The following is a 23,015-nucleotide window of genomic DNA, read 5'->3' as shown; positions in this document are numbered from 1 at the left end:
ATACAGATTGAGATACTTACTTTGTGATTTTAACAGGTAATTTTCTATCCAGTACAAAGAAACAGCAGCATCATAAGCATCGTTTATCGTAAACAAATTTTTAGGTGGATTTTTGAAATATCTCCTGTCCGGTGGGTTTGGTAATTCAGCATTAGTGACCCCAGTGTCAAGATCTGCATCTGTTGGTGCTGGGATTTGATACTGAAGTCCAACACTAATAATAAGGTGGTCATAAGGCACCACAGTCCCATTGTTTACAATCACTAGTTTCTTTTTTCTATCTATATTTGTCATTTTACCATACACAACATTTATCCAAGTCCGCAGAGAAATATTGGCATAGTTTTCTTGCCCATAACAGAAATCGTTTCCTAACATCTGATCCCTGAGTTCATCAGGAGCCATCTCACCAGGTAATCCATGAGGGGATACCAATGTTAAGTTGTTAAATCTTAAATGAGGACTGAAAACAGAAAAGGTTATAAAAATCAACAAGGGAGATAATTGCAGGACAAAAATTTAAACAAAATTCAATACGTTTGTATGTTGTTGATAGTTTTTTGTGTTTTTAAATCAAAGATATTTTAATCAAGAAAATAATTAGTGATTCATGGATGCAAGGTTGCTAAGATAAGTATAATCAAATAATAACACTTTTTCTCATTTTTTCCCCCTTTTGTAAATCATCATGGTCATTGAAAATAGTATTGTTGAAAACTAAGTTGACTCTAAATCTGTTTTGGTTTTAGGTTTTAATGGGTTGATGTCTGATTAGTGTATACCTCATATTTCTTATAGTGTAAATATAGAATAACCATTTATTGTCAAATAAAAAATTAATTTGTACAAGGCTTAGAACCAGATGAAAGGCGAGGCTCTGTGAAGCTTTTGTATAATGTTTTGAGACGAATACAAATACAATGTATATTTCCAGGTATTGTATGGTTATTCTCAATATACTGTAACTCAAACACTGGTCCAAATGAAATATAAAGGGTAAAAAACATAATTTTTAATTTGGAGTGACTGATGTAATTTAAAATAATTTTTTTTTGAACCTTTACTTTTAATAATGTCATAAAGAAAATCCATTGGGTACTCATTGTCAACATAATAAACAATGCGATATATGGTCAGTGACTGTGTATCCCAAATGATTATAGTTGTTAATGTCTGTGTCATTTTGGTCTTTTGTGGATAGTTGTCTCATTGGCAATCATACCACATCTTCTTTTTTATATAATACAATTTGAATGAGCAAATAGCACAGATCCAGTATATAGAACTATTCCTTACCAGTATGCCAATTGCTCCAAAAATCCTATTCCAACATTGGAGGCACCAACAACAACTATCCTGGCATTTATTGTCACCTTTATAATAAAATATACAACATGTTATATTTAATTAATCACTCTTAATTTGAATCAAAATATCAATTATTTGTATTTGAAAAACTACTTGTAGTGATGGTTCTCGCATAGCTTTCTTTGAAGGAAATCAAGAAAAATGAAATTAAAATTTTGCAATTTCAGGTGTTAAACCTATTTGTAAGGTTTGTTTTTCTTGTATGTGTTTGTTATGATTTTTTCAAGAACAAATTAAAATGAGGGGATATTTTTATGACTTTCTCTTGATATAACCCAAAAAATAAACCTCTTGCAAAAGTTTTCCACTTAACAGTAAATTATTTTACTTTCTCTGAGTATCACATAAAGAGACCGTATGTCACTATTTCCTATCATGCTCAATTCCAACTCTGATGTTTCTGTTCTAAATAAACTTTTACCTTTGGTTCTAACACTAGTTTCCTGTTGACGTGATTGAGAGCATATGGTTCCTGTTTTTTCAGTACTCTGTCTGATGGAGCATTTATTGCTAGTTGTTCCAAGGGGTAGGTAATTTGTCTCCTGGCTCTGACTGGTACCATGTCATTTAAACTGGTAACCAGAGAATGCTGATCTACAGCCTAATAAAGCATAAAATTAGTTTAATACATTAATTTTTTTTTTAGAGTTCTAATAAATACTGTTTACAAAATTTCAAATTGTAATCTGTAAAAAGCAAATGGAACCTAGACATTTTGTACTATAACAGTTTCATAACATTGTCATGAAGACTATAAAAGTTTTTAATGACCTTATCTGGCTAAACAGCTCTTGCACAGCGGTAAAATGTACATTGTCATGAAAGGCTTCAATTACTATTTTGTTCCATAAAGGAGTAGGTCCGGTAAGGACCGATTTTGGCCTCAAATTTCAAGTTCATCCGACGAAAGATTTTGACCACTTTTTAAACACTTAAGTGTCTATTTTATTTGAATTAATTAGTTTATGTGAAAGATTTAAACAGATTTAGTCATTAAAAACGATCCGATTCAAGCTCAAATATGAAAAATCTACCTAATATGCCAAAACATGTCACTTTTCAGATGGTTTTTGGTAAAAATGAAAGTGGCCGCATCCGTGTTCATCCTCAACCTTTATATATGTTATGTATTATCATAAAATACAACTTACATTCAATATTAAGGATGAACACGAATGCGGCCACTTTCGTTTTACACGAAAACCGTCTAAAATTTAACTAAATTGCTAAAATTATGAGGATTTTAGTAATTTAGCATGACTTAATGGTGCTAGTACCGGATATATGTGCATTGTATTGTCAAAAATAGCCCATATTTATGTAGCAGAAGCATTCTACTGTCCAATAAATAACTAAAGGTTTACATTTTAACAATTTTGTAAAACTGCTATATTTTGGGGCCAAAAAGGGGTCTTACTGAACCTACTCCTTTATCATTTTATATATACCTTGAAAAAGACCATTTCACTACATCCATATCCAAATTTTACAATTTATCTAGGCTAAATAAAAATATATGTGTGGTTCAAGTAACCCGACTGACCCTAGTTAAAACCCCCCGACTCTAGAACTTTTATTTTCATTTTTTTGAGAATTGTTAATTAAAATAATTAAATTCATAGATTTCTGTTATCTGAATTTCCATCACAAGTATCTGTAATGGCTAAAATGGAAGAATTCATAACAGAATGCAAAAAAATTAACTAAAAACATATCATGACTGTTTATTTTACAACCAAACACATGTAAAAATGGAGGACTTCCGGTTGGGGTGTGTATAATACAGGAAACAATTTCGGTAAACACAGGAATTTTTTCCAGATTTTGACATTAAAAAAAAAAATTGCTGACCTACCGATCCTATCTTTTAAAAGTATGTAACTGGAACCACACATATATTTTTATTTGGCCCTATATGGTACGTCTTTGGTTTAGGAATTCAATTCAATACAAAGTGACTATTATTCAACAAAACAAGAAAACTTTTCTCCTTGCTTAAAAAAATCAACAGGATGAGGGTCAAAACACTCTTGTCTTTTTTCTTTGAAGTAATTTGTATAACATGTACAATATTTTTGAAAAATTTTACAATACAAACTTTTTTGCATTTCTCAAGTCATTCAGGATTCTAAACCAGAGGTTCTCAAAAGCCTGTGTCTGTGTCACTCACCTTGGGTCTATGTGCATATCAAACAATGGACACAGATAAATTCATGACAAAATTGTGTTTTGGTGATGGTGATGTGTTTGCAGATCTTACTTCATTGAACATTCTTGATGCTACAATTGTCTCTATCTATAATGAACTTGACCCAGTAATTACAGTGGAAAATGTTTTCTAAAATTTATGAAAATTGTAAAAAATTGACTATAAAGGGCAATAACTCCTTAAGGTGTCAATTGACAATTTTGGACAGTTAACTTATTTGTATATTTTATTTTGTTGAACGTTATTGCTGTTTACAGTTTATCTCTATCTATAATAATATTTAAGATAATAACCAAAATCTGCAAAATTTCCTTAAAATTACTAATTCAGGGGCAGCAACCCAACAACAGGTTGTCTGATTTGCCTGAAAATTTAAGAGCAGATAGATCTTGACCTGATAAACAATTTTACTTCATGTCAGATTGCTTTAAATTCTTTGATTTCAGAGATGTAAGCCAAAATCCACATTTTACCCCATGTTCTATTTTTAGCCATGGCGGCCATCTTAGTTACTTGGCAGGGTCACGCCACACATTTTTTTAAACTAGATACCCTAATGATGATTGTGGCCAAGTTTGGTTAAATTTGGCCAAGTAGTTTCAGAGTAGATTTTTTTAAAAGGCTACTGAAATTTTAGAAAAATGGTTAAAAATGGACTAAAAATGGCAATAACTTCTTAAAAGGGATCAACTGACAATTTTGGTCATGTTGCCTTATTTGTAGATCTTACTTTGCTGAACATTATTGCTGTTTACAGTTTGTTTATCTTTATCCATAATAATATTCAAGATAACCAAAAACTGCAAAATTTCCATAAAATTACTAATTTGGGGGCAGCAACCCAACAACGGGTGCTCCCATTTGCTTGAAAATTTCAGAGCAGTTAGATCTTGACCTAATAGACAATTTTACCCATTGTCAGATTTGCTCTAAATGCTTTGGGTTCAGAGTTATAAGCCAAAATCTACATTTTACCCCCATGTTCTATTTTTAGCCATGGAGGCATGGTTGTGGCCAAGTTTGGTTACATTTGGCCCAGTAGTTTCAGAGGAGAGGATTTTTTGAAAAGTTTACGGACGACGGACTCCAAGTGATGAGAAAAGCTCACTTGACCTTTCAGGTCAGGTGAGCTAAAAATGTTGACATGCAGTATCCACTATTAACACTCTTCTCATATATTTTCAATGTTGTATGCAACTATAAAATTTTATAAAAAAGTTAACCAGACCATTCTTAATCATATAAGTATTCCTTACCTCCTTGTTTGTGTATGCTGGATACAGTGGGAAGTATAAACTCGTCTTCTTTCCTTGTCTTAAAATTTCCTTTATAAATAGAGAATTATCAAGTTAATATCATAAATTAGTCTTCAATTTCCAGTGGCAATTACTACATGCATATCAGGATAATCTTCTCATATTACTTAAATCTTAAAATTCTGTAATCTAGTTCTCTTTCTTTTTACTCAAAATTGGTTCTCCATTATAATCTATACATAATTTGACAATTTTGAAAAATCTGTAGACCCATACTTTTTAACATACTGTGGATTCATTATTATTCTTGGATATCAATTTTCGTCGGTAGAGGTTAACCACGAATTTAGATGTTCAACGAACTACATATTTTCTATTATGGCTGTATGAAGACTTTGTCAAAACCACGAAATCACATATCCAAGTAAAAACAGTTTTTATGCAATCCACGAAAATTGGTACCCACGAAAATAAATGAATCCACAGTATATTTGAAAAAGCATGATATTAAAACAAAAGATTTTAATTCTGGACTTGATTTACCTTAATCCCAAACTTTGACAATTATGATGCTTCTGATGCCAGAAATAGTACACATTTGATAAGAAGAAATCAAAATTGCTTTAAAAGCTATAACTTTTCAAACTTGATAAAATGAATGATTGATATACATGTGTTTATCATCACGTTAGGCACTATTGGCTATTTCATGGCTGTCTGATTTAATTGGTGGAGGAAGCCAGAGTGTCCGAAAAGAGCCAACAATCTTTGGTCCAAAAATTGACAATCTTAGTAAATTAAGATTTTAAATTGAACACACATATGAAATTATTGTTTATTTTGAACAGAAAAAAAGAGAATATTAGCTAAATATACCAACCTTTATAAACATTTTGGACATGTGAGTAAAAACAGGATTTAAAGCAAAATGGTGAAGATGTCCGTGTTCTTCTCTTTTATGATGATTATAGTATATAAAGTCTTCAATGTTGTAATGTGATCTGATGTATTCTATGTTCTGAAAAAAAAGTGGAAAAGGAATGAACATATTTCTTGACATCTAATACATTTGTCATACACAAATGTGTACTTTGTCATACACAAATGTGTACACTTTTTATGTTGTGACTTGGATAGAGAGTTGTCTCATTGGCACTCATACCACATATCTACATCAGTAAAACTATTAGTTTTAGAATCTTGGCAGATTTAATACAAATGATCATCGCACATTTATATTTTATCAGATATTTATTCTACAACATCCTTCACTTTTTTGAAGTTCATGACAAGAGAATTCTTATAATTGAGAACTATTCATTTAAGTTTCTATCTTTATCAGCCTTGTAAAGTTACTTGAAACCTATCTAGTTTCAATAATCATACATCTATACAAAGTGTAAACAGGAAATTAAATTACAAAAAATATCTAATATTTCTGTACTTCAAACATTGACTCTGTTTTTAGAAAACTTAAGCTATTTTTAAAAAGGTGGTACCTAACACTACAGGGAGATAACTCTGTAAAATCAGCTACGTTTTAATTACGTTGTGTTGTTAAGAACGTTGTGTTGTTAAGAGAATATTAAGCTTCTAATTGATCAAAATACCTATTTTTCAAACTGCTATATAACCAGTGTAATTTTTCTGATAAACATTTAGTACAAATTTTTTGAAATTTTTATATTTTTGTCAAAGGGTCAAACTAAATACTTTGTAAAAATTCTATGAAAATTAAACGAGCCAAATTAATTTTAGTGTTGGGTACCACCTTAACGACATAGAGTGAGCTGACAAATGAACACAACGATTGAGAGTCTTATATATGGCATCAGCCAAAGTCCACAAGGTCCAAATTGGAAATCTCAGAATTTGATCTCTAAATTATTTGAAATCACACAACCAATAAAATGTTTATTATGAGATCATTCTACCAACTATCACTCTCTTCTTGTTTATTTTCTGTAAACATTATACCTCTTCTCTTCTTATAACTGCCACTCCAACTATCTGGTCTTGACACTGAGCTACAAAAGCTTTAATTTCTGTTCCATCCTGAAAATAAATTTTCCGTTTCAAATGAACATATAAAATGGTTGAAAGATATCTTACTGAACAATAGAAAATTATGCAATTTCTACATTATACACAGCTGAACGGAAGCCCCAATTTAACAAAGGTTTGACTTCCAAATGGGGTAAGGCCATGGAATGTCATATTTCTATTCCGTTGTCAACCATTTGAATCCATGGAAAAAAGAAGTGTAATTTGAATAATAGTAAAGCATAGAGACAAACTTTGGTATTATATTATAAAATCTGAAATGTCTCTTTCATCAGACCAACCTATCTGCACTAAAATTGTGAACTATGAAAAAGTCATTTGAACAGGGCATGAAAATTAGTTATAATTATTATTCAAATGTAAGATGAATTAAACATCAGTATTGACTTGACCCTCAATGGCGGATCCAGAGGGGGGTTCTGGGGGTTGGAACCCCCCTTTTTTCCAGCCGATCAATGCATTTGAATGAGGACATATAGTTGGAACCCCCCCCTTTTTACAGGGTTGGGAACCCCCCTTCTTAAAATGACTGGATCCAACCCTGACCCTGATAAGATGAAACTATTAATGTCAAAATTAACATCCATCTCTTTTGTATTTGCATCTAAATTTTAAATGCTTTTTTTTTTAAAGTCAAGTCATTAAGGATGTACTTTGGTGAGGTTAGGTGAAAATTAATAAATTAAGAAGTTAAAATTGATACTTTAAGCTGGTAGAGCATCAATTAAGGATAAAAATAAGCTAAAAATATTCATAGGTCATGGACCTCCTTTTCGAGATATTTGAGATTTAAAATATGGCGGGAAAAGGCTGACTTGGACTTTTACCTTACATTTGCATTGGTATTATTTGGTCTCAAAACAAAAGAAAGAAAATCAAGAATTTTCTAAAATTTTGGTAAATGACCTTTCATGAGCTATTTAGTCTTATATGAAAAAATAAATGGGTGTTAGTTATGGGGCAAAATATTTTACCTTGTTTTGTATGGAAAAACACCAAGGAGTCAGAAAATTTGACACAAATTCCAAAACCTCACCCAAGTACATCCTTAAGTCAAGCCGTTATAACTGCTCAACTTAGGTATCTCTTATATAAAATTCATACTAATAAGCTGTTTTACATCAACTGTTTTAAGTATATCAGCTTTAAAGTATTTGAAATAGTTTCTGTAAGGTACTATCAAATTAAACAGAGTTGGTAACTTCGATAAAAATAGGTCAATAGGTTAATGACATTTTCATATTGGTATCTTCAGAAGAGAAACAATCTTTGATAACACCCGTCAGCAACTGAAAATAATTCATTAAAACAATTAAGTACACACCAAAAAAGTTAATGAGACTACTATTAATTATGACTTCAAAAGGTTTTAGATTACGATAAACTTAATCTTGAAACAAGACACTCCTTAATTAAAAAATCATTTTTTTATCAAAACTATTAAAAAATTGATTTCTTTATCAAATTACATAATTGTGGAAGGCAGCATTCATGAAAGTATGTTCATCAAACAATTTTACATCTTCTCCGGTAAAATAGTTACTCCCTCAAATATAAAGAACTGACCTCGTCTCTTCTAGCTTTGTTGAACTGCTGGATATCTTTGATGAGATTTTCATTAAAGTTAATAGTCTTAACCAGTTCCTCTATGCCTTTTAGATCTTTAGAACAGACTGGACGCACATGGAAATCTCTAAAGACATTAAATTATCGTTAAAATCATTTTTCAATGAAAAAGTATTGTATCGCAGGTTATATAGTCATTATCATTAAATCTTTTCTTAGTGTTTTTTGGGAAATGAGATGGTGTTTATACTTTCATGCATCTATCTTTAATAGCAATCGACAAACATAAAAAACTTTTGAGCAAATTAAATTATTTTCAGAAAATGACATATTTTTATGGCTTTCATTTAGGATTTTTTGGAAGTGATTAATGACTTTTTGTTTTTTGAATCCTTTCATCTAAAAAAAAATAAAGGAACAAAAAAATTTGAAAAGAGGTGTAAATAACTTCAAATAATTTCCTTTATAAATTTCCATCAAGGAATTTGAAACGCTAGTAAGTAGAACGAGAGGCTCTCAAGAGCCTGTGTCGCTCACCTTGGTGCATATTAAACAATGGACACAGACAAATTCATGACGAAATTGTGTTTTGGTGATCGTGATGTGTTTGTAGATCTTACTTTACTGTACATTCTTGTTGCTACAATTATCTCTATCTATAATGAACTTGGCCCAGTAATTACAGTGGAAAATATATTCTAAAAATTTACAAAAATTTATGAAAATTGTTAAAAAATGACTATAAAGGGCAAGAACTCCTTAAGGAATAAACTGACAATTTTGGTCATTTGACTTATTTGTAGATCTTACTTTGCTGAACATTATTACTGTTTACAGTTTATCTCTATCTATTATAATATTCAAGATAATAACCAACTAGAGGCTCTAAAGAGCCTGTGTCGCTCACCTTGGTCTATGTGAATATCAAACAAAGGACACATATGGATTCATGACAAAATTGTGTTTTTTGATGGTGATGTGTTTGTAGATCTTACTTTACTAAACATTCTTGCTTCCCACAATTTATCTCTATCTATAATGAACTTTGCCCAGTAGTTACAATGGAAAATGTTAGTAAAAATTTACAAATTTTATGAAAATTATGAAAAACTGTTTATCTCTGTCTAAATAATATGGGGACTCCATAACAGTAGAAAATTCAATAAAAAAAAAATACGGGACAATTTCCCGAATTTTTCATTGTACTTATGAACTCAAAATCGTTCAAATTTTTTTTGTCGTGTTTTGAAATCCCCGACCTGCGCAGAAATGTACAATGTACTTCCTTTTTCCGGTCTCGTTTGCATGAAACTTTTGAGTAAAATATATATTTATAAAATAGGAAGGAACGCACAATACCAATTTCATTTTTAATAATTCCTTGATATGAAAAAACGTTACCTGATGATAGCGTTTCTTTGTTTACATTGCATATGACGTCATAATTTAAATAACGTCACAACTAAATCCCTAACAACAGAACCAAAATCGGAAACGTTACGGTATTTCCGTTTCTTTTTTTTAAACAAATATTTAAGTTACAAAAAAATAATTCATACAGACTTCGTCCCCATTAACAGGTAATGCCTGCCTCATATTATTCAAGATAATAACCAAAAACAGCCAAATTTCCTTAAAATTACCAATTTAGGGGCAGCAACCTAACAACGGGTTCTCCAATTCATCTGAGAAATGCAGGGCAGATTCATCATTTTGTAGATCTTAACCTGATTAGTAATAAACCCCCATGTCAGATTTGCTCTAAATGCTTTGGTTTTTGAGATATAAGCCAAAAACTGCATTTTATCCCTATGTTCTATTTTTAGCCATGGCAGCCATCTTGGTTGGTACGCCGGGTCACCGGACACATTTTTTAAACTAGATACCCTAATGATGATTACGGCCTAGTTTTGTTTAATTTGGCCCAGTAGTTTCAGAGAAGAAGATTTTTGTAAAAGTTAACGACGCCGGACGCCGACGCCGATGCCGGACGCCAAGTGATGGGAAATGCTCACTTGCCCTTCGGGCCAGGTGAGCTAAAAAATACTAAAGTTAATTTGTAATGGCCTTTATATGAACACAATCAATAACCATCAATAAATTAACCTCTCCTGCTCAATAGTTGTTAGGTTCAAACAGACTTCCCTTTCAACACTTTTTATTTAACTGCTGTTTGGATATACACATAATGTGGTCTATGGTTACTTATAGGTACCTATGATCAACCATCAGTTGCCTGGTGCATATATCTAAACACAGCCCTAAATTGAACTAGAGGCTCTAAAGAGCCTGTGTCGCTCACCTTGGTCTATGTGAATACTAAACAAAGGACACAGATGGATTCAAGACAAAATTGTGGTTTGGTGATGGTGATGTGTTTGTAGATCTTACTTTACTGAACATTCTTGTTGCTTACAATTATCTCTATCTATAATGAACTTGACCCAGTAGTTACAGTGGAAAATGTTAGTAAAATTTTTGTGAAAATTGTTAAAAAAATGACTATATAAAGGGCAATAACTGCTTAGGGGTCAATTGACAATTTTGGTCATGTTAAATTCTTTTTAGGTCTTACTTTGCTGTACATTATTGCTGTTTACAGTTTATTTCTATCTATAATAATATTCAAGATAATAAACCAAAAACAGCAAAATTTCCTTAAAATTACCAATTCAGGGGCAGCAACCCAACAACGGGTTGTCCGATTCATTTGAAAATTTCAGGGCAGAAAGATCTTGACCCGATAAAGTTTTTACCCATGTCAGATTTGCTCTAAATGCTTTGGTTTTTGAGTTATAAGCCAACAAGAATGTGTCCTCAGTACACGAATGCCCCACTCGCACTATAATTTTCCATGTTCAGTGGACCGTGAAATTGGGGTAAAAACTCTAATTTGGCATTAAAATTAGAAAGATCATATCATAGGGGACATGTGTACTCAGTTTGAAGTCGATTGGACTTAAACTTCATCAAAAACTACCTTGACCAAAAACTTTAACCTGAAGCGGGACAGACGGACGGACGAACGGACAGAGGGACAAACGGACGAACAGACGGACGGACGGATGCACAGACCAGAAAACATAATGCCCCTCTACTATCGTAGGTGGGGCATAAAAACTGCATTTTACCCCTATGTTCTATTTTTAGGCGTGGCGGCCATCTTGGTTGGTTGACCAGGTCACCGGACAATTTTTTTAAACTAGATACCCCAATGATGATTGTGGCCCAGTTTGGTTAAATTTGGCCCAGAAGTTTCAGAGGAGAAGCTTTTTGTAAAAGTTAACGCAGGACGACGACGACGGACGACGACGAAGACGGACGCCAAGTGATGAGAAAAGCTCACTTGGCCTTTCGGCCAGGTGAGCTAAAAAGAAGCCTTTGTAACTTAACAACAACCACCAATACCTAGAGCCTCTAGTTCAATTTAGGGCTGTGTTTAGATATATGCACCAGGCAATACCTACTTGAGAAGTCCTGATCTGTGGAACACATACAATTCTTGTGGCAGTGTGCTTGGAGATCTTGGTGTGATTCTCTGAAGAAAAAATAAACCATACAGAGTTTTATGGAAAATCATAAAAAAATAATATTGTTATACTCCTGATACATTCATAAAGTCGCTGTTTGATTTGACTTTACATATCAGGGTGAAATTTAACATTTCATACCATAGAGCTTTTTTTTAGTGGAGTTAAACATAAATCTATTATGTACTAGCAGTGTGTGATTAACATAATTTAATCAGCTCATAAAGCAAGATCACATAAAGTCTGATATTTATATAAAGATTTCTCAAATGCTGAATTATACGAGATTTGGGTTTTACATCAATATGACCATAAATAATATAAATTCAAAACTGTATTTTCTGAGAGTTCTCAAATAGTGGAATACCTTGTGCATAAAAATTCTGTTTTCTAAAATTATCATTTATATATAAACCTACCACAAATCCCTGAATCAATGGGAATTCTGGTACAAGATGAGGGACTGTAATGACACAGAAATCATATTGTGGAAACAACTCAAAGGCCGATGATAGAAAGTCTGATGACCTAGAAAAAAGACATTAAATTTTTGAATTAGAATGTGCAACAAAACAGAAGTTATGACAAATTTCTATATCTACCATACAGATACACATTTTTTGTTTGCTTTTTAGCTTTTCAAGTAAATAAATTTTACTATGGATTCGTTATTATTTGTTTGCTATTAATTTTCTTAATTTTGTTAAGAACTGAACCGCTAATTCAAATGTTTATCAAATAACCAAATTTATAGGCTCTTATTCTGACTTAGTGCAAAACCACAAAACAAAACATCCATGAATAATTTAATTTTGGATGTAACGCGTTTTCTGATTGGCTGACGTTATTTTGTTATGAGCCCATAGACATAATTTAGTCATGTGATCGTGACATCATCAACGTTTTTTCATGGTTTTCTATGGTTTAAAATGGAATTTAGAATTAAATTATAAGAAATGACTGTAGTATTTTTTTCTGTCTATTCGAAATAAAAAAAAAATGTGGTGCACACTGTTAAATAACCCGTTACGCGCTTTATTCAGTGTGCACCAATTTTTTTATGTTATTTCTTCATAGACAGAAAAAATATTACAGTCATTCCTTAAAAAAGTTTACCTCAATCCATGAGAATAAATGTATCAATAGTATTTGCAAAATAGAATTTTAAACATATATATGTCAATTTTTATAAGTATTACAAACCTCATTTCATATCTTTCATCAATACAGAAGAGCTGGATACTAAAAGCGTTCTGAGCTCCTTTATATATGGGAACAAATCTTTTAGGCAACTGTGTCATTGGTGTAATGGGTTTGGGTGTTCCAAGACGAGATATTACCTGAAAAATATATTATTTCTATTTTACAAATTCATATTTTCAAATAAAAAAAAAACACTATAAGAAAAAGATAATTACCTCATATCTGCCCCATCAACCCCTGTACACACAAAAAGGCAAAAATTTATAAATGGACAGACAGGTTAAGAAAACAGTATAACAACTGTAAGTTTTAGGCAATAAATACAAAATAAATATATATGTCCTTTATTTGAAAAAAAATCACATTCTTACTATCCTTTTTTTTTTTATATCAAATATCCATCAAAACAATAATTTCTAAAAAAAAATCTTCAAAATTTTCAATCTAATAAAAATTAATTGTCTAAATATTAATATTTAAATCTTACTTCTTCCTTGACTGAACTTTTTCTACTAGACTGCCCCGATTGTACCCTCTCTGCTTCTTTAGCTATGTCCTCTCCTTGTCCCTCACTTAGTAAAGAGGTAGAACTTTCCCTCATGTGAGCATCGCTTAATTTCTTCTCTACCTTTAGTTCACTTGTTGGACTTGTAGCTAGAAACACATAAAACATATAAAACCCAATGGTTCATGTTGATCTCACAACATCAAAATATAGATGTAACTTTGAAATTAACAGCATATATTACATCTGGAAAAATTCCATTAAAACTTTTCTTCAATAACTTTTTACATCTTTACTTCGAATAAAAGCATGTGTTTATTCTTACAGACAGAAATTTCATCCTTAGATCTAATGTTCCTGGTTACCTTGAGCAGCCCTTGTGTTTCTTTAATATTAAAAGCTTGGTAAAGACAATATAAATAGCTGTCAAGCCTGTCCTTGTTCCATAGTTTGATTTTGTGAAAATGTTTATGCATTAAGACAATTAATGTCACTGCTACAATTGAAAACAAATGATTACAATAGGTCATGTGATCCTTCACACCAGGTGAGCAAAAAAGTTGTAAAAGGCTAAAATAATTGGAATTAAAACATGATTACAATAGCTCATGTGACCCTTCACACCAGGTGAGCAAATAAGTTGTAAAAGGCAAAAATAACTTACCTCTTGAACTCTGTTTACTTGACTGTCTACTAGCTGACTTCTTTTCCGTGCCTGCATCTGTTGGTTCTGAAGGGGCACCATTCACAGGTGCTTCTTTAGCTGACCCTGCTGACTTTGTAGAGGATGCTTTAGATGCAGGTCTTTCTTCTGCAAGTTCTACAATGAAAATAAATACATAAAAGTTAAACATGAGACAATGAGATGATCATATAAATTTCTAAACAAATTGAAAATAATTATATCTGTCCTCTTAAATGCTGTAGACAAACACACTAATTTTTAGGATACTTTTTGTGAATAGCCCATTATTTTGGCTAGTTCACAGTGATTTATTCTAACAATTTTCTAACTCTTTGGTGTAAATGTAGAAGTAGTGGCTTAAGTTTGACACATTAGGGAGGATTAAAATTGGCACTATTTTTCTACTTCCAAAAGTTCTAAAATTAAATATATCTTAAAAATAATAGTTTGTGTACAAAAAGTTTTCTTGTTGCAGATACATTATATTAAATTCTGTTTGAGTTGTGATGACCATTTGATTGCTATTTTAACTATCATGGCGTTGTTACTTTCATTGACAACAGCATTGGGCCCTTAGTTTCTAGCAATAATTTTTTCATATCAATCTAGATCTACTGCGCTGAGAAAGGAAATTATCAGTAAGATAAAATGATTTTCATAAATAGCAATAATATTCATTTTAACACAAACCTGGAGGTGGACTTGGTGTTGGGGTTTTTGGTGGAACCAGATCATCATCTTGATGTGGTTTCTTCAAACCATGGAAAGATCCTAACTCAAAACATTCATTTAACATATCTGTGTTGACATCATTGCTTATACTCATGAATCCAACTGCTGTTCCTTCAACCTGTCAAAAATACATTTGTATGAGCTTTTCTATAACAGAAAACCTACTTAAACTTAGCTTCACATTGTACAGGTTCTGATAATTTTCTATGACTTTCACAACAATCTTTGGAATGTTAATTTTATTATAAATATTCCCTTTTGTGCTAACAGAAAGAGCAGAAAACACATTTGACATAATAATTTTTAACAAAATCAAAATATTTTTTAAAAAGTTTGAATTGAAGCAAATTTTGTTATTTCTTTCCAACAGAAGAGCAAGATTTTACAATCTGTAATAGTAATTTTATGATGTCTGTTTTACAATCAGCCTGAGAATATTAATAAAAATTCCCATTAACTATTTCTAACAAATATATATCAATTTGAATTATAACATGTACTGGAATGGTACTGTTTAAATATGAAACAAAAATTATTTAGAAATTGATTTTTTTTTATACCTCTGCTACTAAACACTGCATATGGTCATCTTGTGCTTCAATCAATTCAGCAAGGAAGAAATCACCATAAGCCATCTTCAGCATATCACTATGACGATTGAAGATGGGTGTCAAGTCATCATGGTCTTCAACTCTGTAAAAGTCAATATTTAAATCAGAGAATATAAAAGTTTAAAATTAATTAATCTAAAAAGTAGGAAAATCTGTTTAAAAAATGTTTTGACAGAAATGATTTTTACATACACTATTAAGTGAAATTTAAATTAATGGTTATATTGTTACGGTTTAGGGTATAAGCTGTAGGTTTGTAGATACAACTGTTTCAGGCTACTCCGTAAACACTCTATTCTATTTTCGCGTTCGTCGTTTACTGTTAGCCAACGCTTATATAAAGACATTTGATGAACATTGTGTATACTTTTATTGTTATTGTATGTAAATATTGTTAGTCAGGTCTCTGGGAATAATACTATAGAGTTCGTCTTCACTGTTTGACCACGGGGGGTCCCCCGACTGAATGAATGTTCCAACCTTCTGTTTACTCCTATTTCACACGTTCCTGCTTTATTACCTTGTTATTTTATTAGCGTTAGGCATATATATTGAAACCGGGGCCCATACATGCTAAGAGTAAGCTTAGATAGGTCCCGTTTGTCCATTTCCCCACTCGACAGAATGTCAACATTCCGATCGCCGCCATTTGCATCACTATGTTTATTGACGTCAGTGACCTAATGACCTAAGATCAGCATCCAATCAGCATAGCGTAATTTGCCCACCATATCCATAGGGGCACGTGACGTTGGTGGGGCAGAGATATAAAAGCAAGTGCACAAAAGTCTTCAGATAGACTGCGGCCCGCTACCAGGGCAGTCACTCCTGATACCAAGGAAACTTACCAAAGGCAAAGCAAACCAAAAGTGCCGCAGTCGATGCAATACATGTACCTTTGCATCCCCGTTGGATAAATGGACCAAACCATAAGTGACCTAGATGTTTTACTGCGTTTACTACGATGTTGACAAACGATTAACGTACCGAAAAGGGGGGTCTCTGTATATTTTATAAACTGTTCTGTTGGGTTTTCATGTGATTTATACTTGGAATAGTATTGAATGTTTTGTATATAATAAATTGTGAAGCTTTATTAATCTTGACATGTTATCTGTTGTACATGTAATTAGTAAGTCAATGTTAATGAGTTTCTGTGCGGCTACCATATTTAGACCAGTGCCTTAACTGTTTTGCCTGCTACGCTACCATAGTCTTGACCATTTTACCAGCTACGCTACCAGTATAACTTAGTTTGTAACTCGACACCAGAGTGGACAGATCTATATCAGAATTTACCAAGAATATAGTAACCAGGGTTATAACCTCATATAAATACCTTTACTTTTGGGACACCCCCGTCCCGTAACAATATGACTGTTTCTATTTCAATCACACTGTAAAAGGTAGTGTTTAGAATTAATAAGACTTGTTTAGGACAAAAACAATAGAAGACAAATAAAACTGACCCAATAATATCTAACTATTTTTTTACAAAATGAAAATATCATCCCCCGACAACATGATTTCTACTACATACGTTGCCTTTCTGACATGTAGAACAGGAACATGGTTATGTCTGTAGCAAGCAAACAGTGCTCCTTGTGTACTGCTAACACCCTCTCTTTTAGGTAACTGCTGGAATACACCGTCAAGTGAAGCATCTGCAATAGAATAGAGGTGAAAACATGATATTACACCAAATTAATTGTAGATTCACTATTGAAAGAGTATTGAATAACTATCCTGAAATTTATTGTTACCTATGTTGAATTCAATCAATGACTCTTAAATTGAATTAAAAGAGAGATTAAAGAACATGTACATGTTCTTTAATTGTAATTCACTGTTTTCATGATAAAGTCCCTCAAACAGAATCCGATAGCTATCAAAATCAAACTTGGGCAAGATGAAATATTTATACAATTTTTTTTTTAAACCTTTTTAGACAAATAATCAATTTGTAGCTGAAAGATAAATTCAAGAAGAATGCAATATTTAGATGCACCATTAAGTGATAAAAAATATCAAAATTCACATCAAGTATTATTTCCATGGACATCAAGAGGCTACATATCAGTTCCAATGATTAAAGAACAAGAATGCGTCCCCAGTACATGAATGCCGCATCCACACTATCATTTTTTTTATGTTCAGTGGACTGTGAAAATGGGAAAAAATCTCCAATTTGACATTAAAATTTGAAAGATCATATCATATGGAACATGTGTACTAAGTTTCAAGTGGATTGAACTTCAACTTCACCAAAAAACTACCTCGACCAAAAACTTTAATCTGAAGCAGGACAGATGGAAGAATGAACTGACGAAGGAACAGACAAACGCACAGACCAGAAAACATAATGCCCATAAATGGGGCAAAAAAATTGTATTTTGGTGGATACTTGTTTTTAAAGTTTGAATCAATTCTGCATACAAGCATACAGAATTTATTTTTGATAAGTGTCTCACATCTTCTATCTAGTAAATGCATGAAAATAAGTACTCCATGAAAATTTGTAAACCCTGACATTGTGACACAGTATTTTATTAAATAACATACCAGGATAAGCTTTCATTGGTACATTCAGGAATAAATAATGTAAGTCAGGAACGGCATTAAATGCAGTACGGATTATCTCCCTTGCACAACCACTGGCATATTCTTTCTTTGCAACAAAATAATGCATGTACAAGGAATTTAGAGCTGATGTTTTTGGAGTATCAAACATCTTGTGGAACCACTCCTCCCATGTTGATGGATCAACACCTTCAATGTTGGGATAATCAAAGAATGCAGCATGGCCAAGGATTTCTTCTTTGTCGTTACATAGAGTGACCGCTAACACAGCTTTCTCTCTGTGAATTAATGAACAAGGATAAAATCAATAAATTGGAAAAGTTTAGAATCAAAATACACAAAATGCAATTAAATATTTTTTTTGTTTACAGAATACTCAAAAAATTTAATCCAGATTTTGGTTTTCTGTATACTATATTTGTACTGTTATATTTTTAATACATTGTAACATGGTATATGTAGCATTAGGTAAATATTTCTGACTTTTTATATCTTTCAGTAATATTTCTGACTTTTTGTCTTTGAACAAAAACAAATACATGATAACAGACATCCTGTGGTTTTTTTCCCATGCAATAGAACCTCCATGACCAGTCAGATACATGTAAGATATAAAAATATTTCATGCTGTGGCAATAATTAAAAAGGGTCAATTTTGTTGTGTATTTTTTCAATTTTGGATGTTAAATCAGGTTTTCTTGTATTTGAAATTAATAATGTCATATATGTAAAATACAATGTTTGGTACTGTTGACTATATGCATAACAATCTCTAGACTTATTTCAAACTGATTGTTATGACTTACATTAAGTTGACAACATTAACTCTTCCAAACAATTGGTCAGTTGAACTGTTCACGAGCTTGATAATGTGTGGTGCATCTAGCGATTCTGTTCTTCTAGCATTTACAACCTCTGGGGGACCATCCACAGGTGTAATTGTTGCCATGTTTTCCAATTTATGCAAATTCTAGAAACAAATTAAATCAAAAATGTATAAATTAATACTGTGATGACTGTAGCATAAATGCCAACAACCCTTTTTGCAAAATCAGAAAGAAAGAAAAAAAATGCTGTAATATGTGTTTGATCAGTAGTCCATTTTTATAAAGTTTTAAATTATTATTTATTGTAGTATTAATACATACCTGCCAAGTTTTCAAAATGACCATGGGGGTTTTGCGTGCAAGATGGCTGCCATACTTCTAAAAAACCTTCAAGGGGGCCTTCAAATACAGTGTAATGTTGTTTTTTGACTTCTTCATACTTTTATAAGCCTCAATTCATTTTAAAATTAATTGTTTTGTTAAAATTGTGGACATAATTGCTCTTGAAAAATTTCAATTTGGGAGCCTTCATGGGGGAAATCCCCCGCAAATAGTGACAGTTGACAGGTATGTAAAATAATACACTTACTGAGGATTCATTAAATTTAATGGGAACCAATGTTTGTGGATAAAGGAAAACTGGCATGTTTGATGATATTTTATTTTATTTTGTGGTTCTCCCTTACCAACATGATCAATGAAAATTGGTATCCAACAAATAATAATTACCGTACCAAAACTTGATTACAAATATATTAATCATAAAATCAATAACAAGGGTGCTAATGTGAATTGGCGCGATAGTACTTTAGAGCGAACAGAACTGGAATCGATACAACTTATCGCTATTTGTCAGCCATTACTGAAAATCACACAGGTTCCCGTAAAATCTTGACGTCATAAAACAAAATATCTGACACCACAGTGGAAAAGTGATTGTTGTATGCGTCAAAAGTTCAAGCGGCCAGGTCAGCCGGGATTAGCGATAAGGCGTATTGTACCAGCTAAAAATATGCAATTAAATTGAAAAGAACTTTTAATCGCAAAAAGGTAAAGAAAGTGTCATTAATCAATTAAAATACAAGTCTCGTCACAGAACTCTTGTATCAATGACTACACAGAACCCCTATTCAAAAAACCTGCAACTCGTAAAGGAAAAAATCTGTTAATTCTGTTTGTTGACAACATCCCCTGAAACCTGCCAAGAACTAAAACGTCAAGTTTCCTTACAAAATCGGTAAAATTTGTGAAAATACTTTATTGTTCAATCAAGTTGAAGAAGTTTATTGAGTTAAACGAGGTTGACAGGGAAATTCATGGGCAGTCATATGAGAAAACAGCTATATAATTCCAAATTTCATGTCCAACCTATCATTTGCTTAAGCGTGACATGCATAAAATGTGCCTGATTAGTAAGTGATATAAGGACTAGTTCAATTTAAAGTCTTATTTTTTAACTAAGAATTACTCAAATGCCTATTTCTCATACAGTTAGTGTGGATAATCAATATATATTCTCACTTTTTTGGATATCTCAAAGCTTTACCGCCATTGCAAAGCTGCTACTTAGCAACGATACGTTAAAAGTTTCGTATATCAACAAATATCTAATATGATTTCTTCAACAAAATAACATATAATATATTATCATATAATGTAATTTACAATCATTTTTTAAAGTAAAAGAGGGACTGCAGTGTATTTATTTCTTCTGAATATTTGTCATAAGTTTCGAACATTTCTATTTCCGTTTCCGGAAAAACAAAATTTCGATATTTGAACGTCCACACTTGCTTTGTAGTTAGTTTTATATTTAAAAGGCGCTGTTTATGTTAATTTAACAAGATGCTTGAAGTTGACGAAGATGGCAAACGCAAAATGCCTAAAGTGGCAAAGGTGACGTTCTCAAACTTTAAAAATGTTTATCCTATATTTATGACCCAACTTGGCATTTCAATTTTTATGCATTAACCAGTTTACATTTTCAATGATTTTGAGGAAATCTAGAAGGGTAAAGAACCGAATGGGTGCGAGAAAACTCGACCGGAGTAAAATTGGTCTGTCTGCAAAAAGACAACTCTAACTGTATGAAAACAAACTCTGACTGTCAAGAATTCAAATGGGACCTCCTGTCTTAAGTTTTTAATATGAGACAGGCATTACCTGTAAATGGAGAAGAAGTCTGTATTATTATATTTTTAAAATTCAATCATGTTGATAAAAGAAACGGAAATACCGTAAGGTTTCCGATATTGGTTCTGTTGTTTAGGATTTAGTTGTGACGTTATTTAAGTTATGACGTCATATAATAATGTAAACAAAGAAACGCTGTTATCAGGTAACGTTTTTTCATATCTGACAACAATTATTAAAAGTGATTGGATGTTGAATTCCTTCCTATATTTGTTGATATGTTGATAAATATACATTTTATTCAGTCTCATGCAAACAAGACCGACTGGAAAACATTTGTGCGCAGATGCAGACCAGAAAAGGAAGTATATCTGAAAAAAATTTAACGATATTGAGTTCATTACAGTGTAGGACAGTCAGGCCAGCCAAAGGCTGACCGGATTTTTTTTTTTGGGCGAGTGTAAAAATAACTTCACAGGCCCAAAATGCATATTGGTAGCCCAATTATTTTACTCGATTTTTTTTTACCCGTTGAGCCTTAAAAAATGACAAAAAAGCAATATAAAAACGGTAGATGTTCTCAATTCCTCAATTAAACCTTCCTGATACATAACCCTAAAAAAATCATTCCCGTAGTCTTCATTGTCACTAAAATTCAGCATCACTGTTCAGTGCCTAATTTAGGATTTTGGAGAGGAAGAAGTGACTTCTCATTCCAAGAGAGAGAGGAGAGAGGCGAAGTTCCAATGCCGTTTCGGTTGCATAGTGATTTCGTGTTATCACTGGGGAAATATTGCTGCTGCGTTTAAAATTAAACAAGTTTATGCGAAATAATCTAAAAATAGCACGGGGAATTTCTGCTATAGATATTCTATTCCGTCATGCAGTCATTTCAACAGAGGTCTCCAAAGTGTCAATGCAAAACAACATAAAAAGACATTTTACATATATTTTATAAGCGAATTATTTTCTTATGTCACTGCCACATGCACTTGTTTCTGTCCTTGGGGGGTTTAACTATCCACATTCGTATGAAAAACATTTTGACAGCTTCTTGGATGTTTCCGTGTTTGCCGGTTTCCTTTCATAATTCCCATTTCCCTTGTTTGGTTAAGTGGGTCAGATGAGGTTTTACTGTCAATGACTGTCGCTAGCCTATATAAAACACCAATAGTTTAGCGACCATCATTGTCAGTAAAATTATTTTTGACCCACTATTAACAAGCACATTATCACGATGCGTTTGTAAATGCTATATTGATATTTTGATGCACTTGCACGTTTTAACGATGTGAACAGAGGATTTCCGAAAATGGGTGTTCCGAAGTTGAGGTGGTTTATTATAGGAGTAAACTACGATTTTGAGAATGATATACACTCGCCCAATGATTTATTTTTGGGCCAGTTACTATTCATCTTGACAATTTCTAATCGCCCAATCAAGGTGCTGGTCCATTGGCGACCAGGCGACTGGCTGTGTCCAACACTGTCATTAGCATGATTAGTAGAATGAAAAATTCTGGAAATATTCCCGATTTTTTTTTTTTTTTTTATTGATTTTTCTACCGTAATTGGGGACTTCGTCCCCATATAATAATATGAGGCAGGCATTACCTGTGAAAGGGAACGAAGTCTGTATCAATTTTTTTAATTTTACGTAACGTTTCAGATGTTGATTTTGTTGTTAGGAATACTCGAAGTCTCATGACAAATGAATCTGGAAAAAAAGTCAACACTTTTGAGTTC

General features: G+C 32.3%; 2 protein-coding genes across 5 annotated transcripts in view; one reads left to right on the top strand and one right to left on the bottom strand.

Annotated features, from left to right (window-relative positions):
- The window catches only part of LOC139516316 (cilia- and flagella-associated protein 61-like), a 53,499-nt gene extending 32,755 nt beyond the window's left edge, over window positions 1-20,744 (bottom strand). For 2 of the 3 annotated variants that reach the window (XM_071306358.1, XM_071306356.1), the window contains exons 1-18: window positions 20,658-20,744; window positions 19,116-19,279; window positions 18,292-18,587; window positions 17,270-17,393; window positions 15,679-15,811; window positions 15,077-15,236; window positions 14,366-14,521; window positions 13,684-13,850; window positions 13,197-13,333; window positions 12,413-12,521; window positions 11,931-12,001; window positions 8,464-8,590; window positions 6,811-6,888; window positions 5,714-5,851; window positions 4,834-4,902; window positions 1,790-1,969; window positions 1,297-1,373; window positions 21-463 (exon numbers count right to left, since the gene is read on the bottom strand). In XM_071306358.1, coding sequence (XP_071162459.1) covers window positions 21-463; window positions 1,297-1,373; window positions 1,790-1,969; window positions 4,834-4,902; window positions 5,714-5,851; window positions 6,811-6,888; window positions 8,464-8,590; window positions 11,931-12,001; window positions 12,413-12,521; window positions 13,197-13,333; window positions 13,684-13,850; window positions 14,366-14,521; window positions 15,077-15,236; window positions 15,679-15,811; window positions 17,270-17,393; window positions 18,292-18,587; window positions 19,116-19,258 — 2,608 coding nt within the window. In that variant the 5' untranslated portion in view covers window positions 19,259-19,279; window positions 20,658-20,744. Of the gene's footprint in view, window positions 1-20; window positions 464-1,296; window positions 1,374-1,789; window positions 1,970-4,833; window positions 4,903-5,713; window positions 5,852-6,810; window positions 6,889-8,463; window positions 8,591-11,930; window positions 12,002-12,412; window positions 12,522-13,196; window positions 13,334-13,683; window positions 13,851-14,365; window positions 14,522-15,076; window positions 15,237-15,678; window positions 15,812-17,269; window positions 17,394-18,291; window positions 18,588-19,115; window positions 19,280-20,625 lie in introns of all 3 variants that reach the window. The other variant, XM_071306357.1, reaches the window with a different exon arrangement.
- A 119-nt stretch (window positions 20,745-20,863) lies between these two features.
- LOC139516321 (crooked neck-like protein 1) overlaps window positions 20,864-23,015 on the top strand; it is a 53,755-nt gene continuing 51,603 nt past the window's right edge. Inside the window, exon 1 of one of the 2 annotated variants that reach the window (XM_071306366.1) lies at window positions 20,864-21,032. In XM_071306366.1, coding sequence (XP_071162467.1) covers window positions 20,982-21,032 — 51 coding nt within the window. In that variant the 5' untranslated portion in view covers window positions 20,864-20,981. The remainder of the gene's footprint in view (window positions 21,033-23,015) is intronic. The other variant, XM_071306367.1, reaches the window with a different exon arrangement.

This window comes from Mytilus edulis, chromosome 3 (assembly GCF_963676685.1).
Source record: "Mytilus edulis chromosome 3, xbMytEdul2.2, whole genome shotgun sequence".
NCBI classification, from domain to species: Eukaryota; Metazoa; Mollusca; class Bivalvia; order Mytilida; family Mytilidae; genus Mytilus; species Mytilus edulis.
The sequence above is the reverse complement of the archived record's forward strand: the minus strand, read 5'-3'. Positions and strand labels throughout refer to the sequence as shown.